At 49.9% G+C, this 18255-nt stretch overlaps 1 protein-coding gene across 5 annotated transcripts in view; it reads right to left on the reverse strand.

Annotated features, from left to right (window-relative positions):
• Positions 1-18255, reverse strand: part of MSI2 (musashi RNA binding protein 2) — a 381411-nt gene that overhangs the window by 241286 nt on the left and 121870 nt on the right. For all 5 annotated transcript variants that reach the window (XM_044248612.1, XM_044248610.1, XM_044248611.1 and 2 more), the window contains one exon: positions 8250-8342. In XM_044248612.1, the coding sequence (XP_044104547.1) occupies positions 8250-8342 (93 nt within the window). The remainder of the gene's footprint in view (positions 1-8249; positions 8343-18255) is intronic.

The raw sequence follows: 18255 nt of genomic DNA on the forward strand, positions 1-18255 counted from the left end.
CTGGTGCTTATTAATGCCAGCTTTCCCCTCTACCATTTAATCTCTGCTTCCATTTCATTCTTGGAGGCCTGTGATTATTCTAATTCAGCATTTGGATGACTTCATTTCCGCTCAAGTACACCCAGGTCAACTTGGATAGAAAAGAAAGAGGAGGAGAAGAAAAATAATCAGCTAAAAGCTATTAAATATCAGCCGTGTGCCTCATGATTGGTTTTAAAGGCAGTGGTGAGGTTAGCAACAGTCAGAAACTCAACCCTTCTGCCTCTTCCTGCATATTAACATTTTTCTGGGGCTCTCCCTCTTATGGCTTCGAATGTAAATAAAGCCCCGATTGGCAGCCCACTTTGCGCTAATTCACAAATACCTAGTCTGAATATACAGAGCTGTAAAAATTTAGAGGGTGGTAACTTGACGGATCCGGCCCTTCTACAGAGAGACTAATTCTCAGAGGACAAAAGGGGAGGGGGAGGAGACGAAAAAGAAAGAAAAGAAAAGCATACACGACCCATGTAATGGGGTATCCAATCCACAGGGTAGGGGGTGGGTAGGAGTCTCCATATCAATGTTCACTCCACCAAACAATGGAATTCCATTTCTATGCCAAGTCTAAATGAACTGAGCTTTCTCTTCCCTAAGAACCACTCCTTGCACCCACTGGCACAAGCTTGAACCATGATTTCTCAGACACTTGCAGTTCCCACTGAAGTCCGTCCAGGGGGAGAAAGGCTTTCTTTCTCATGCTAACAACTCCATTGTGAGTGCCGTCTTCAGAGCCTGCCCGGAGGGCTCTGAGAAGGTGAGCCGGTGGGAGTGCTTAATACCCCTTCCCCATCAACCCCCCCAGGCTCATTAACTCCTTCCTGCCTGGGGGCCTCCCCCTTCCTGGGCCTTCTGCTTCTGGGGGCGGGGGGGGGGGGGGGGCGCCCGGCTAGAAAATTAAATCAAACTACACCATCCTGGGAAAGCACAGTTAAACAGCCACGCCAGAAAGTTCGGGCCTGGTTCCTCTACCTACCAGACATGTGACGCATGGAATTTGATTAGCATAATCTCAAAGTTTTCCCAGCTTGCTACCCAGAAGGCATCCTGTTTTGCTATTTGTATATTTTAAAAACATGGTTAACAGAGCAATAATAATGTCTGCTGCACTTGCCCAACAAACAGCTGGCTGTATTTTATACACTAAAAAGTAAATGTGAAGTTTTCCTAGAAACCTACTATTTCAGAAGTCCTTTTTTTAAGCAGGAGGAGAGGGGAGGGCAAGGGAGGAAAGGAAAGAAAAGGTAGGATTTAGAAGTCAGATCGTGAGGCTGGAATGCTCAATTTCGAACTTGCCTCACTCCACTGGCTGTAGCAGAAATTGGTCTATAGAGGAAAAAGTTCATCAGGAAAACACAAAGTTGTTTTGTGTGGTAGGAGGCTTTACCTGCAAAGCCCAGAGATCACATTACCTGTGGGTACTGCTTGTCTGCTTGCTGCCACCTGGTCTGGGAAGCTGAGGCAGACAGACAAGGGAAGTTCTGGCTATGAGGCTCTTTGCACTCAGCAGCTCTGCCAGGGGTCAGAGGGCAAATAAAGTCCCCTCCCCCCCGTATGACACACTTCCGAAGGGAGAGACTGACACAAACCAGACAGAGAATTAATAAAACATGAGGACAGTGTTGGCCTTGTTCTGGGTTATTACAGGAAGAAAATTGAACACAAAAGTAGCCTTCAGCATGGCCAGCCAGGGAGGGAAGAGCAACGGGGGCCCTTCCTGGTCCACTCCACAGCTGTAACTCAAGAAGGTCTGAGGAACATCAAGGCTTTCCAGAGCAAAGGCGAGCAGAAGACAGGCGAGGCGTGGACACGCTGGCCACTTTCCAGTCAGTCCACCTGGACAAACCACTTCAGAAGACAAACGCCTCCTGGGAGCTTTGGTGCCCACAAAGGACACACGGGAACTTTTGTTTTCCAGGCCTGGTCTGAGCAAACCACACACCGCACGGAGCCCCATTTATCTACAACACACATTTGGAAGCGATAAAACGTCACCTCTGAATCACAGTCCACCGTCAGGAACACGGCAAAGTTGCTTATTTATTTTCTCCCGAAACGTTTGCCTTTCAGATTTCAAAGGCTTTCTAATATTTTTATGCTAGAGCTTCCTCTCCTCTCACATGCAGTATCAAAAGGACAATCTGGGCCGCGGCCACAAGCACCCCACCTGCACATACGACCCGGAGCGAGGAAGTCATTGGTGTCAAACACGTCCTTCCTGCGCACCCTCCAATCATCCCACACACGGGCTGGATACATGAAAAGATCCCACCATATTAAAACGCTAATTCATTCTTATTTTCAATTTTTTTCTTTCCTCCAGAAGCCTTCCAGCACCATTCTCTGTAGCTTGAGTTCACGTTTGGAGGCCCCTCCACAAACCCACTCCAACAAAAGGACTTCAGAGGACTCTTTCCACCTCACTTCCATGGGGGCTCCCTTTGATGGGACCTAAAGAGCTCTAACTCTCCAGACCCCGTTTCCTTGAAGGCCTCCTCCTGCCAGCCACCACAGCGAGGGGCTGGCCCAGGAAGGGGTTAAAGCCCTCATGTCAAACCGCAAACTCGGGCACTGGCCCAGAAGGGACATGGGAACCAGGGCAGCCAGTGATAAAGGCCGGATTGTAGCAGCCCACTGAATTGGAAATGACTTGTAGGCCTAATGAAACAGAACTTTGGCAGTAAAACAGAATGAAAGGAATGAGACAATAAAAGGCTGGAACAAAGGGTGCAGAGTCGTTTCAGCTTAGCAAAATAAGCTCACTTTGTTGGTGGGGAAAGCCAAAGCCGATTAGGATAAACCAACGACTGAGCGCAAGTCTTCCAAACTAATTACACAGTTCACCATGTGAAGTATAATTGGAAGCCTCCAGATGCGGGCTGCTTTGCTTTCACAGGAGTTCTATAAAGTGAGAATTACCTAGTGAGCTCGGCACTGAACAGCCCTGTCATCGAGGTGAACAGCTGAAAGGTGCAGAACTGCTCCATCCGGGACGAAGCCGAGAATTCATTAAGTTTAAAGGCCTCTGTTTGATCTCCCAAATCCTATAAGTGAGAATTTAAGAAACCGGTACTTTTAAGGAGGGGCCGAAAGGGGAGAAGGAGGAAGCCCACGCACACGGAGCTTCTTTGATCCCAGTGCTTGTTAATTACCAAGCTGGGCTCTTCCGGATGGCGATGCGGGGAGCAAGGTGGCAAACCCTCCGATCGGTTGTCTGGGTCTGTACGTGCCTACCAGAGCATCACTCACGTGCCACTTTCTGGAATGGTCTGCGTACATCATTCCTGGACGTATGAAAATTGTGAGCACAGATAACGTCCGCTAGGGAGCCCGACGCGCTGAAATAAATTCCTGTACATCGACATTCTTGACAAATGAACAAAACCGGCTCCCTCGGAGTGTAGGGGCTGCTACATGGTGAAGTAGGAGATGAGGTTTTTATAAACAGTGAAAAGAGGCCTGATGGTACAAAAATGAATGACTGTCTGGGCCCTCCCCAGCGTGGGCTTGTGTGATCTCGGATGACTCAGGACCTTCCCTCCACATCAGTCCGATCATCTACATGATGGACAGTCCACTCGTCCTGCTTGACGGTCCTGAGAATTGGACTTTAAAATGCATCAAAAAGCTCGGCACAAACCACACATCCCTCCAAGTCAGAAACACCAACTCACAGCGAAAGAATCTGCATAGTAAAATCTGAACTTCACGAAGTCTTGAGTCTTCATTAACTCAGATCTAGCACATGGAATAAGGAGTTGGAAATGCTCTACGGGTCCCTGGATCTTACTCATAGGATGAAGATTCTGGTTTATAAATAGCAGCTTTTTCCAAATAGAGAATCCCTTCGCTGTTCCAGCATCATGCACTCCAGAAACTGTTAGGATGGTTTCACTTATTATATCATGCCTACTACTACTGATAATATCTTGTTCTGGTTACAGTCTATGGATACCTTAGGTACCCATCTATCCATATATCCACCTACACAAGTTTGTATTTTTTTGAAGATTTTATTTATTTATTTGAGAGAGACAGAGAGAGAAACCATGTATGAGCAGGGGGAGGGGCATAGGGAGAGGGAGAAGCAGACTCCCTGCTGAGCAGGGAGCCCAATGTGGGGCTCAATCCCAGGACCCTGGGATCATGACCTAAGCCAAAAGCAGACGCCGAACCGAATGGGCCACCCAGGTGCCCCTGTATGTTTAAACGTACTTTCTAGATTATTGAATTTGCAAGCTTAAAACCAACTTTAGGAATAACCTAGTCCAAGGGCTGGCAAATCATGGCCCCCAGGACAAATGTGGCCCACCACCTGTATTTATAAATAAAGTTTTATTGGAACACAGCCACATCTAATTATGGCTATGCCATAGCTGCTTCCTCCATACAAAAGCAGACAGTTATGATGGAGACCATACGCTCCATAAAGCCAAAAATGTTTACTATCTGACCCTTTACAACCTTTTCCAATTCCTTCCCTTAGAGGAGAAAGCAAGGCCAGGAAAGATGTAGCCTGTTGAGGGGTCACAGTGGTGTCACTGCACAGTCAGGCCCAGCACGAGAGCTTGGAATACGTCTACCATACCTTCCTCTAATGACAGCATCAGAACAGCTATCCAAAGGAGCAAGGATGGCCATCCAAGTGAGCAGAACCCTTATGCCAAGGGCCACACTTCATAATCTCATCTTAAATATAAACAAGTAATGGCAGCCCTAACCAGGGGGGTGGGGGTAAGTTTCTGGGAGGAAGGTGGGTTGAAAAGCACAAAAGGGTTTACAAACCTCCAATTTGAGTTATTTAAAGTTCTCGGTGTGTCATTCTGCACCCACTCCACTTACAGTAATGACATATTTAAACTCCCTTAGCTCAGCCCCATGATAGCAGTTTTACCCATCTTGATTGCCACCTGAAATAAACAGTTGAAGCAGCTGCCACCTCAGGCACAATGGGGAGAGTGAGAGGAGAGAGGAATGACAGCGAGGGAAACCTAAAACACGGGTGGCAAACCCCGAATGGGGCTTGGAAGGATGGAAAGTTCTGGAAGTGGAGGAAGAGGGAAGTAGGGTTTGAATTCTAGCTGTTATCCTGCCTTACCTGGGTGACCTCCCTTGAGACTTAACCTCCCTGACCCATAATGCTCACCTCTGTTTAAGGGCCGGATGACACCCAAATCCGCCATGCAGATGATCCACGCAGGCAATCTATGTCCATTCCCCGCACTGCCCTGGCCTGTGGACCAACACAGTCTCTTCCTTTCTTTTGCACCCTCCCCACCCTAAGCCCATCGCGCAGACTGATCCGAGGCTGCCACAGGGCCCAGAGTCCAGAATCTGGTATCAGACAAGCCTGGAAGGGAAGCCTGCATACAGCTCTACCTTTCATGGTGGGAGGAGGGGTTGACCCCAAGTCAAAGAAAGACTCAATCCCACCTAGACTCCATTTAACGCGCTGCAAAAACAATGCAAGACCCCCACCAGCCTCCTGGAGAAGAATTAAATGAGATAATACAAGTCAATGGCCCGGCCCAGGACTTCACACAGTACGTAGTCACTAATAAAATTCCCCCTTGCTAACTTGCTGTTAACCAACCAAAAAGGGCCCCCAACGACTTTCCAGATGAGAATGTGTACAAGTACGTGAGTCTAGCTGACACAGGGGTGTGTGCGTTCCGTTTTCTTCAACCAGAATATAAACTGCTGAAGCCTAGAGGCAGTCTGCCGATGCGTCACTGGGCTGAGACTGCCTTAGGGCTTCGCAGCACGTCTTTTTTTTTTTTTTAATTCATTTGACAGAGATCATAAGTAGGCAGAGAGGCAAAGAGAGACAGAGAGGGAAGCAGGCTCCCCACTGAGCAAAGAGCCTGATGCGGGGCTTGATCCCAGGACCCTGAGACCATGACCTGAGCCGAAGGCAGAGGATTTAACCCACTGAGCCACTCAGGCGCCCCACGTTTCCTCTCTTTTGATGGCTCTGGTTCCAAGTGAATTACACCAGAATCTTGAGAGGTGGTGGGCCCTGCCCAAAGGGGCACAGACATGACACCATCCACCAGCACAAGGAGGAATAAGCCCTCTGAAGACAGAACCAGACAACGCACCGAGCACGTGCATGAAACAAGCCCTAAGAAGTGTATTATGGTTTTGATACATTCAAAAGCCTCCTTAGTCCTTTAATAAAACATCTGATAAGTTTACATGTCCTGCTGGAATCTACAAATGTTACTGCTAAATTAACCGAGCAGCTTCAGCCCCAGCGCGGGCCACACCAGGGAAGACGGGCCATGACTACCTCCCCTGACAAGGGGACAACTCTTCTTGGGGCTGGGATGGCTGTGGCCTTGGGCCCGGCCGAAGCTGGCAGAGCTTCCCACGGCTGGCTCACGGGCTCCCAGCTGTAAGTGCTAATGGAAAAAGACAGAAAGAGAAAGGGAGAACAAGAGACAAACAGACAGAAGCCTGGAGGTGGGAGCAAGCACAGGTCTGGCAGGTGCCCGCCTGTCCGAAATATTCTAACAGCCCAACTTCCCTGACACCCACAAGTAGGACCACAAGATTCCAGTTTATGGCTCAGAAAAGAAACCCCACCTCATGTTTGCTCCTGGCCTTGTTTTAGAGGCAGAACTGTAGCAAGGGGGCTCACACTTGCCAGCCTTCCACGACACAAGCTGGGCCTGTCTCCTGTGATTATTTCCAGTCTCTCCCCACAGGCAGGGTGGGGCTGGGCGGGGGACCAAACCCCCCACCCCCCACCCGTGCTTTGAGCAAGTCTTGAAGAGAAATACACGGTCACCGACACACTAAGCAGTTCTGCAAAAACAGCCAGAATGAATCACCCCCAACTGGCAATGCAAGACGGTGCCATTGGGAGGGCGTCTTTCCTAAGCGACCCGGAAGGGCAATGAAGTGCCATGCTGAATGCCAAGCCTGGCCGGAGGAGCCTGGTCTCTCTTTGTTACATGTCTCCCATCCATACAGAAACTGGAGATGACCAGAGATGGGAAAAATCTCCGTTTTGAAGCTACATAGTGATCACGGCCCTCATCACGGCTTACAACTCGACACACCCAGGGATGAGGTCTGAGCTACCCATCATCTTGAGCAAACAAATAAAAGCACAGAGGCTTCAGGCCAGGCAGTGGGCAGCAGTGCCGGTACCACCCAGGCCCAGCAAAATAGCTGTCACCAGGGGTGACATGAGTGACAGAGCTCAGAACAGGTACAGTGTCATCTCATCCCACCCCCTCCCCCCCACCGCCACCGTATCAGCCCGACAGCAGCAGGGATGCGGACCTGTGCAAGGGGGACCTTCGCACACCTGGACCTGGACTCCCAGGACAACATCTACAGCGACTCGAAGACAGGAAGCAGAGGGCCACCGCGGCCAACCAGCTGCCAGCCTCCTGGGACACGGCAGCCAGAGGAGGGGTACCACACAAGACCCAAAAGGCCAGTCTCCCCGCCCCAAGCTGCCCTGTCAGAGCCCGGGGACCATGCAGCCATCAGAGGAACCCTGCTTTACAAGGCACCAGCTCCTCACCAGTTAGACAGAGGCTGAATTAAGCACGTTGCCCACAGTGGCATATCCTGTCTGTCCATCCGCTGACTGTGTCTGTCCCCCTACATATTCCCACTCCGGTTCCTGGCTGATGGGACGTATTCTGTGTTGCTCCCAGGCTGGTTCAGCAACAGAGCCCAGGGAATCATTTTACTCCTGTCTCCCACACACTGACAGGTACAGGCCCAGCATCTTCCCCGAGTCTCCTTGGGCATGTGACAGGGGAAGGCTGAACAGCACAGGACCCCAGGGAGCCTCCTCTCTTAATGTACTTTCCAGAAAGGCACAGAATGCCGCCCAGCACCGACTCACAGTCCTCTAGCAGCTTCTGCGGGAGCTCCTGTCCTGTGAGTCACAGCCCCGCGTCCCTCCCCAGCCGCTGCCACCAGCACCACCGGCTCCCAGCCCAGACCCCACATGGCCAGCAAACGCCAGCGACACCACACTGAAAGGCCACTCTGTCTGCTCCTGCAGGCACGTGCGGCACCACGCCGACCATAAGCCGGACTCTCCCACAGCAGCTCCTGACAGATTTCACGTAGATCTCGACGACCCAGGGCAAGGACAAGGTTGTGCAAGGACAAGGTTCTTGAGGACGCAGCTGCGGCAGACGGAGGGGCCGCGGCGGCCAGCAGGCCCACGCGCCGCTTACCTTGCCGAACTGTTCGAAGTACTGCTTCACGTCTTCCACCACCGTGTTCGCAGATAATCCGCCTACAAATATTTTCTTTGTTCTTGTGACCATCTGCAAGAAATGACAAGAGGAGGACACGGGTTAAGCAGGTTATCTGAAGCAACGCTCACGAAGGCGCGGAAACAAGCCGCTCTCCACGTTCCTCTAGGAAGGCAATTTCAGATAAATTCGAGCTGTACAGCGTGGGCCTTTTAGACATCTCAGAGCTCTGGAGACAGCCACGCTGGAGATCTCGGGCCTTCCAGGCCACAACCTGCAAGCCTGGGCTTCATATAGACACAGAGCAGACCTCAGAACCTCTCAGCCACCAAACACAGCTTCATTCTGATTTCTGGCACAAAGAGAAAAGTGGCACATCAAAGCTATTTTAAACCTAAGAGATGTGAACAGAACAGAATCATGTGCATAAAAATCTGCTGCCCAGAAAGTACCATAAAATTTGCCAATAAGAAACTCACACATGGGCGCTTGGGTGGCTCAGTGGGTTAAGCCTCTGCCTTCGGCTCAGGTCATGATCTCAGGGTCCTGGGATCGAGCCCCGCATTGGGCTCTCTGCTCAGCAGAGAGCCTGCTTCCCCCCCTGCCCCCGTCTGCCTGCCTCTCTGCCTGCTTGTGGTATCTCTCTCTCTCTCTATCTGAGAGAACAGGGTCTCACCTATTTGGCTGCACATAATAAAAGCCCAAAGTCTTAACCTGACAAGAGAAACTGTCATGATGTACGTATCTAGCAAATCATAATGTTTGTCAAATAAATAAATAAATAAATCTGTTTTTAAAAAGAAAGAAAGAAAGAAAGGAAGGAAGGAAGGAAGAAAGGAGGGAGGGTGGGAGGGAGGGAAGGAAAGGAAAGGAAAGGAAAGAAGGAAAAAGAAAATCACACATCATGCAAACATATGGATGGGCTGTCTACACCGAGGTGACAGATGCCGGCCCTGCCCACAGGGGCCACCCTTCGAGCTCAGAAGTCATTCTCCTTCCCCTCTTGATTCCTCACCATTCGCCCTGACTCACTCTACACTCAGTCAAGCCCCGCTAAGCCTCCAGGAACGGCCCCTTCATTCATACAAGCCCTTCTCCCGAGAACGCCTCTCGGTGCCTAGATCTCCCACAGCAAGTCGTAACCATCCCCCAAGATCCAACAACCTTCTCCCAAAACACAAGCTATCTGTGCCATAGCCATGTCCAGAAGCTGTTCCCCCACCCCCCACCGTACCCACCAGCCTGTCCTGGCACCCACTTCTTCCCACCCAGTGCAGAAGTCACGGATGATCCTGTCTTTCTTACTTCCTCCCCACTGAGTTCCTGATTCCTCTCGGTACCCTCCCTCCACAATGCCAAGTATGCACCAGGCACAGAGAATCCCACCCCAGTGGGACCCCAGTGTCTTCTCCGATGGGAAGAATGAATGGCTGTGGTCACATTTCAGAATCCCAACAGTTCCAAAGCAAATGACGCAAACGGTTCAGAGACAGAAACGAACATCCTGGGCGGGAGCCAAAAGTGAAACAAGAAAATAAATCTTATTTTGAACACTGAGTCTAGGCTGTGTGTGTGTTTCAGTTTGGGTTTTTTTTTTTTTTTTTTAATGTGCTACTAAGAAAAATTTTATTTAAATGTTAAATAAGAACAGGGTCTCACCTATTTGGCTGCGCATAATAAAAGCCCAAAGTCTTAACCTGACAAGAGAACTGTCGCGATGTACGTATCTAGCAAATCATAATGTTTGTACACTTTAAATATCTCATAATTTTGTCAATTCACACCTCAGTAAAATGGAGGGGAAATGTTTTATGAGAACATGTAAATAAAAGCATGACTGAAATCCCAAAAATAAGTGAATAAAATGAAGCCGAGAATGTTAGACACACACACACACACACACACACACACACAATGTCCTTTGTGTCCATGACAATTCGATGTGGGAGGCCTAAATACAGGGGCTGTGGCTGCCAGGATCCCCACTGTCCCCCAGGCTGAGACACCCTGGCTAAGGGAACAGAGTGGTGACCAAGCCACCTCTCCGAGGAGCACCCCGGCTGAGAGCCCCCTGGGTGGGGAACGGGTGGGCTGTGCTGAGGAGCGCCACCCTGAGGTCCGGCTCCGTGCTCTGCACTGCACAGTCCCAGATGGGTGCATCGGTCCCACCTAACCCCCAACTCCCATCAATCAGGACTCACGATGGCCGTGAACAGAAAGAGGCTCCCAGACTTCAAGGAGCTCCGGCGTTGGCTTGGCAGCTTCCGGGAGGGACACGTGCCACCACAGCCCACTGACGGAACCCCACCTAGAGGCCTGCTGCACGATTTTACTAGGACATTGTGCTAGCAATTCTGCACACTTCCTATGGGCTCTGAGAGGCATGCAGTGATTACACATGTGTTTAAAGCTGTGATTTACCACTTTTCGTCTCTTTTCAGATGAATGGGAGAGGAGACTGAGATCATGGACGCGAGAACATGCTACGAAGATCACACCAGCACCTACAGTGCCAACTCCAAGAACCTCTCATTAACCAGTGGGCATCTTATTCTGCTCCTTATTGTCCACCTCCCTTCTCAGCCCTTCCGTAAGTCCCTCTGGAGGACAAGGTCACCTTCTCATGAAACTCCATCAGTCCCTCTCCAGATTTCAATCTCTCCCCACACTCCCTTGACTGCCAAATTTTACTACCCTAACTTTCCTAATGGCATTCATTCAACAGATATGTTAAGTGCTAGGTGTTAGAGCCTACATTCCAATACAATGTAGAATTTAATCCACTATAAAATGGAGATATAATAATCAGCCTACCACGCTAGGCTCCTATTAGGACTAAATTAAATAACATATGCCAAAGTGTCTAGCAGGACACCAGGCAGATGCTAGGTAAGTGGTCACCGTAACTGAATCCAAAGTCAATTACTACATTCTTCCTTCAAGCTCAGGATAAATGTGTGACAGAAAGATATTTCACACAAAAATCTTTGATAAATCTAGTCTGGGTGCCCCGTTCTCTTCCACTGTAATTTCAAAACCACTTTCCTGCATCTCTACATGATTTCAGATGGGCAAAGACTCCCAATAGTTTCATTTCAGATTTCTCACTCCTTTTTTTTTTTTTTTAAAACCCAGCCAAGTAATTAAATATCTATAAAGACATGCTACTGTGATCCACAAACATGCATTAGTGGAATTCTCAACTTAAAGAAACTCTGGAGCAGCATTCTATAAAATGAACCCTATGGTGCCATTTATACATTGTTTTAGAGACAGGTGGGTATAGAGTAGACCCTATTTATATTCCAAATGTTCACAAGGACCCAGGCACTTAAATAAGTAACGTGGTCTTCGTCCCAGATAATGGAACTCAACAGAATGTTCATTCCCCAGTAACTGGTTTAATGGAAAGACCCCCCCCCTCGCCTTACACTTTCTACAGTTGCTCAACAGTCATAAACCTATCAAGCCAGAGCTTAAACACTGGGGCAGACAGCCAGCCATAAATCTACACAGTCCCCAAAAAGTCTGTAAAGTACTTTTTTTTTTTTTTTAAGAGGATGAGAAATCCCAGGCTCCAGACACTATGCCGAAGAGCCCAACTTACTAAAACATCCTCTCCAGGAACGGGCTCAGATACAGTGATCCCTCTCTTCAGCAAACACTAAAAGGAAACTGGTTTAATCAAAACCTTCCAGACATGGGCGCCTGGGTGGCTCAGTGGGTTAAGCCTCTGCCTTCGGTTCAGCTCATGATCCCAGGGTCCTGAGATGGAGGCCCCCATCGGGCTCTCTGCTTAGCAGGGAGTCTGCTTCCCTTCCTCTCTCTCTGCCTGCCTCTGCGCCTGCTTGTGATCTCTGTCTGTCAAATAAATAAATAAAATCTTTAAAAAAAAACAAAAAAACAAAAAACAACTTCCAGACATGAAAAGGCCAGTGGGAAGATGTGCAACACTCAGTTAGCTGCCCAACAGTGTCCTGGCTTTGGGAGAGGAGAGCAAGGCCAGAGGGCAACAGGGCTCTACACACCAGGGGCACACTGGAGGAAATGGGTGGGAAGGGTTACTTTGGGAATCCTGATGCTATCACCGCTAAATGGACGGTGCAGGGCTTGATGACTTGCATTCTGAAGAGGGATACGGGAGGCAGGCAGACAAACAAGGCTCTAGAATCACACGTTCTACCCTGTTTCCTTCCACCTCCAGGGCTACTGGCGAGGACAGGACAGGGGCAGAGCTAGCTGTCGTGTCCAGGCTCCCAGTGGGACTCACTAGAGGTCCTCAAATTCTTATCGATACTATCAAATTTTCTGTGTCCGTGTCTGTGCACATGCGTGCGTATGTGTGTGAGTCTGGGGGAAGTCTCTAGTCCCGAACCTTCCATCTTGGCTGCTACTTGCCCCAGGAATTGCACAGCATCCCCAGAGTTTAAACTCTCCTCTGACCTCGGGAACGGCAAGCAGGACACGTTACTGCTGGTCCCCCTGACTCCACAGTGCTTTGTGTTATAAAAAGTCCTCTCCACCCACAGTGGAGAGAGCCACCTGTGTTTTCTTCCTGCGCCAGGCCCTTTGGGTAACTGTTTCCTGACCCACAGCCCTCACGCAGATATAGCACTTAACCACACAAAGCAAGGGAAGCTGGCCACTACACACCAAAAGGCTCAGGCAGCCCCAGGCGGTCCCCACCGTGCCCCCAAATGGGAAGAGCCATCCATCTGTTCCAGAGAAGGCTCGATCCAAAATCCATTAGGAAAATAAGCTTAAATGTCCTTTGCATGGAGTTTTTGGCGGAGGGGTTGTAGAAAACACTTCATGCAAATGCTTTCCACTCTTTAAGATACTAGATACCCACCAAGAGCCCAGCACCCTTGGGGACAGCCACCTCTCCAAACAGATGCCCTTCCTTTTATAGTCTAGGGCGGCACTCTGGGAAGTGGGGTGTGTGTGTGTGTATGTGTGCACACGCATCAGGGGGTTGGGAGGGTTCAGGCTCTCACAAATCACGGCTGCACATTCTGCATCTAGACCCGTAATTTAACTAAACACCACTGCTCTCCACACCTCCTGGCTCCACAAAGAAAACCCCAGCAACCATTCCAGTTTGGAAAATTGCTATTTACCCATAAGAACTGGCCAAAGCCAGCTGCTAACGAGAGCTGCCCAGAACACCCCACCTTCCTGCTTCTGACCAAAGAGCTGTTTTTTTTTTTTATTTGAAGTTTCAAAAAAATCCCTTTTAAAAAACGTGTTTGCATCTGAAAGGGTCACTCAGAGTGGGGCCTGGTTGTATTTTTATAAAACAGGATAAAGCAGATGAATGTGCATGTGTCTGCATGTGTGTGTGTGTTGAAAGCAGAAGGCAGAGGTATTAGAAAAGAGAAAGTACTTTGAAGAATGAGATTGATGGGGAGAACTTAGCTCTAGGAGCTCTGTCCCAAAGATATTAGTTGTCACACAGTAAAACAACAATAACTATGGGGTTCCTGGGTGGCTCAGTCATTAAGTGTCTGCCTTCGGCTCAGGTCATGATCCCAGGGTCCTGGGATAGAGCCCCACATCTGGCTCCTTGCTCAGAGGGAAGCCTGCTTCTTCCTCTCCTACTCCCCCTGCTAATGTTCCCTCTCTCACTGTGTTTCTCTCTACCAAATAAATAAGTAAAATCTTTAAACACACACATACACAATAACTAAACATGTTTCTCCTCCTGACAAATGCATGGAAAGGTAGGACGTGGCTCTGGAGAGTCTTCAATGGGTAGGAGAGAAGCCCAGAGAAATTAAGTCAGCTCTCGCCAATACCACGTTCCTGCAAAGAGCTCAGATTCCCCCTTTGGTGACACACATGAGTCATCTTCACTGCCCAAGAGCACTGACTCATTTACAGAAGCTCTCCCATGTCTGGGAGCCCCACGGTGGAGACAGCCCAGGGAAGATGTTAAGAATTCTAGTGCTGGGCAGGATTCTGCAAGCCTGACTGCCCATCATCCCCATTCTGCAGATGGAAAAGTCAAGCCCCAGCAACTTGGCTCATGTGCTGGTTAAAGGCAACGCAGAATGACGAGGGAGAAGGGATGTGCGGGTGGGTACCATGCAAGTTCCATCCCAGACTCTGAATCTGGTGAACACTTTGTTCTTCATATTCTTGGGTAAAACTGTGTGCTTTCATTCAAGTGTCGGTTCCCTGCATCTGAAAATTAAGCCCAGCCTTTGTAGGGCAAAGAAGCTCTCGCAGGGCTAACCAGGGTCACAGAAGTCCCGAACTCCACAGCCCCGTTCCACAGGGAGCTTCCTCTGAGGGACATGCCCTCTAAAACTCCCATGTTCCCCCACTATTTGTTTCCACCCTTCCCTCCTGCCTCCAAACTACCACTCTTGTTACCACCGCTGCCACAGTATCTGAACCCAGTGGCCAAAACTCACTGAGCACACAAAAACAGAACCCAGGTACTAGAATTATCTCCAAATGATTCTAGAATCATATGTGGGAAAAGACCACAGTGAACAAGTTGACTGGAGTCCCCCAAAATTCACGACCACCCAGGTCTTTGGAAATGTAAGGATCCTGCAACGAAATCATCCTGGGTGCAGGGAGGGCCTTAAATCCAATGACTGGGTTCTCCAAGAGGAGAAGGGACACACGCTACCCCTGAAAAGACCATATGAAGATGGAGCAGAGATGTGTCTACAAACCAAGGAACCCCAAGAATTGCCAGCAACTACCAGAAGGTAGCAGAGAGGCACGGATGGCTTCTCCCTCACAGTTTCCAGAAGCAATGAGCCCTGCCAATGCCTTCACTGCAGACTTCTGGGCTCCCGAACTGGGAGAGAAGACATCTTAAAGAAGCTTTAATCCCTGCAGGCTGTCTTAATTTGTTAAGAAACCAATATGAAGACCTACCTGGGCCAGGAGCCCTACCACATGACAGCCCTCGCCTCACCTTTTCTTGGTGACCGTGGAACAGAAGTCCACATGGAGGCCCCCGCCATCTTGGAGGAGGAGAACACTGCTCCCACATGGGACGGTCCGAATCTACCCTCCCAAGGCAGGCAGCCCACGCTCATCATGCGCATGCCCGCCTTAGGGGGCCACAGGGGCAAGTCTCTGCCTCAGAAGGTAAGGCGATACCTATTGGGAGATGAGGGAGCGGCCCAAACGCTGCCCAGTGTTGCCCACAGAGTCCAGATCACGCTGGCATAACACTTCCTACAAGCGGGGCCAGGGCTCACAAACAGGTGCCTACAAGACACAACCCAAGCGGCTGGGAGGAGACCGGGGTCTCCTGCGTCTCCCTCAGTGCTCAGAATGCTCTGCTCTCACCGCGCACCCCCTGCACGAGGGCCATGCCCTCCTCATGAGCTGCCTCGCTCTGCCTCCTGTCAATCCCAGGTCAGGTCTCAGCCTCTCTCCCACAATCAAGGAAATGGAGACTCGGAGATGGTACGTGTCTGACGTCTCACTGCACCAGAGTGAGAAGAGACAGAGTCCAAATCTCCCTCCTTCTATTCACTTAAGTGTCTCACACCTTCATTTGTGTCTAAGGTGGTCTTCTTTCTTCCCAGCGGAAAAGTGCAGCGGGGCCACAAGAGAGGACAGGGGACCAGGACGAGCAAGTCTGATGCAAAGATGCAGAAATGACAGGCCAGACGCTGCTGGTGGGGAAGGACGTAAAATGACACTGTCCCTCAGACGATTACACGGGGGTTACTAGGTGACCAACAGACAGGTCCACTCCCAGTGCGTACCACCCAGGACACACCCATCTGTCCACCCAAACCCTCATACAACATGTTCGTTGCAGTTCGTAGGAGTCAAAAAGTGGAACAACTCAAATGCCCAGCAAGGATGAACAGATAAATTAAGTGCGATATGATCTGTGGAAGGGAGTATGATCCAGCCACAAAAAGGAACAAAATATGGACATATGCTGCAACATGGATAAGCCTCAAAGACATTATGCTAAGTGAGAGAAGCCCGTCATAAAAGGTCACACATGCTCTAGGACTCCATGCCCAGGAAGGTTCGTAACAGGGAACGCTACAGAGACGGAAAGTTGATTAGCGGTTGCTCAGGGGAAGCGGGGATCATGATGGCAAAAGAGTAGCAGGTTCCTTTTGGGGGTTCTGAACACGCTCTATGATGTACTGTGGAGATGATGCGTGTATCCGTGAATATTCTAAAAACCACTGACCTGCACCCTTAAATGGGTAAGCTGTATGGCATGTGAATTATATCTCAATAAAGCTGTTGTGGTTTTTGTTTTTTTTTTTTCCATGACAGGCCAAAAAGATCCCTAAATAGAGAGTCTGTATGCAAAAAGGGTTTAAAAATAAACCCACGTATCCCAGAAAGCATGCTCTCGCCTGCTACTGTATCCACCAGCTTCATCCACGTGCTCTGCTTCTGCCCCTGGTTGACCACTGGACAAAGGTGTAACAATATTTGATGTTGCCAACTGCAGAAATTAATTTAACTTCAGAGGAAACTAATTATAAATATAACCGCCAATGTTTTTCGGAGCTCTCTCTCCCCATCTATAGCTATGAGCCAGAGAGCACTGGGGTTCAGGCTACAATTTGGCATTCCCTCTAAATAGCTTTAAAATTGGAAGGAAAAAAATAGCCTTCCTCTATATGGGGCTGGAATATAATTTACACACAATTATCCGGCATAGTCAGGTTACAACATTACCTCTGATTAAAACAACAGTAACTCACCTACCGGAGAACGTGATCTCGTAATGAAATGATCAGGCTGCTCCGGCAGGCTCCCACCTCCAGCTCAGAGCCCTCTGCCTGGCTCCCTCCCAGATTAATTTAAAAAATACTACTTCCTTTTACCCTTGGTGGGGGGAAAGCTGCTGCCCGCATGGGTGACCTGTCCACAGATCAGTAACAAAGAGTCATATCCTAATCTGTGGCACTTGGACGGGGAGCTCCGGGGGTTAGCAGAAAGGGATGCAGAGACGGAGTGCTGCCTTGCAAAGCCCAGAAGTTAAAGATCATGACCCATGCGTCAATCGACGATGGGGGGCGAAATGGCCGGCTGGCCATCACCCCGATCACAGGCACCCAACCTGTTCTACACCCACAGGTAGCTTCTCCGTCATGCCACCCTTCTTGGAGCTCCCACTCCCTAACACTCGCCACAGAGTGAGTCACGGGAGGCCCCAACAACTCTCTCCGGTGTTCTAATGATTGCCAATACGGAGATGCAATTAAAACCCATCAGCTTTTACAGCAGCGGTATTAAGCGAAATTAAGTAAGTACCCTTTACTGTTGCTGAATTTGCGAGGCAGCCATGCATCCCTGCATACGAAAGAGGTGCCTCCAAAGCCCCAGCGAGACAGCGGAACAGATTCTGAGTGAACCCCAGAAAGAGGTGAGGAAGGAGGGCCCGCCGGGATGGCGGGGCTATTGGGAACTCTGTGCCTTCCATCTGTGCCTGTCACGGCCGCCCGCCTTGCAGCCTGGTGGGATTCTTCTCAACACCTGGAGGACGCCTCATGGTGAGGTTAGGGCCCTGGAGGCGGTGACGCCAATGACAGTCCAGGGTACCCCATGGTCCAGGCTGACCCGGCCTAGGGCAGTGATCCAAAGGACACACCGGCCCTCACTTTACAAACACGCTCTCTCCGCCCACCTGCTCGCATCGCCAAGCACATCTGTGTCGACTAAAGCAGAGTAAATGGGCACCAGGGCCCTGGTGGGTTGAATGAGAGGAGGTCAAGTCGCAGTTCTGGGCCTCCCTTCTCCCCTTGAACCCGAGGCCACAGACCCCGGCGTGGGCAACGCCAACTAAGGCAGCGAATACAGAATAGGTACTCCAGGAGAGCTCCCGGTTCCCAAACTGCTCCCTTCCTAAGACATTTCGGGTCAGCCGGGAGCCAATGCCAGAGAGATCGTTTCTCCACGGAAGTGAGGTTCTTCGAAGCTCGCTGGAACCAGAAGTCAACATGCATGCCTTCCCGGACGGCCTGCCGGCTGG

The sequence above is a fragment of the Neovison vison genome, chromosome 5 (assembly GCF_020171115.1).
Source record: "Neovison vison isolate M4711 chromosome 5, ASM_NN_V1, whole genome shotgun sequence".
NCBI lineage: Eukaryota > Metazoa > Chordata > Mammalia > Carnivora > Mustelidae > Neogale > Neogale vison.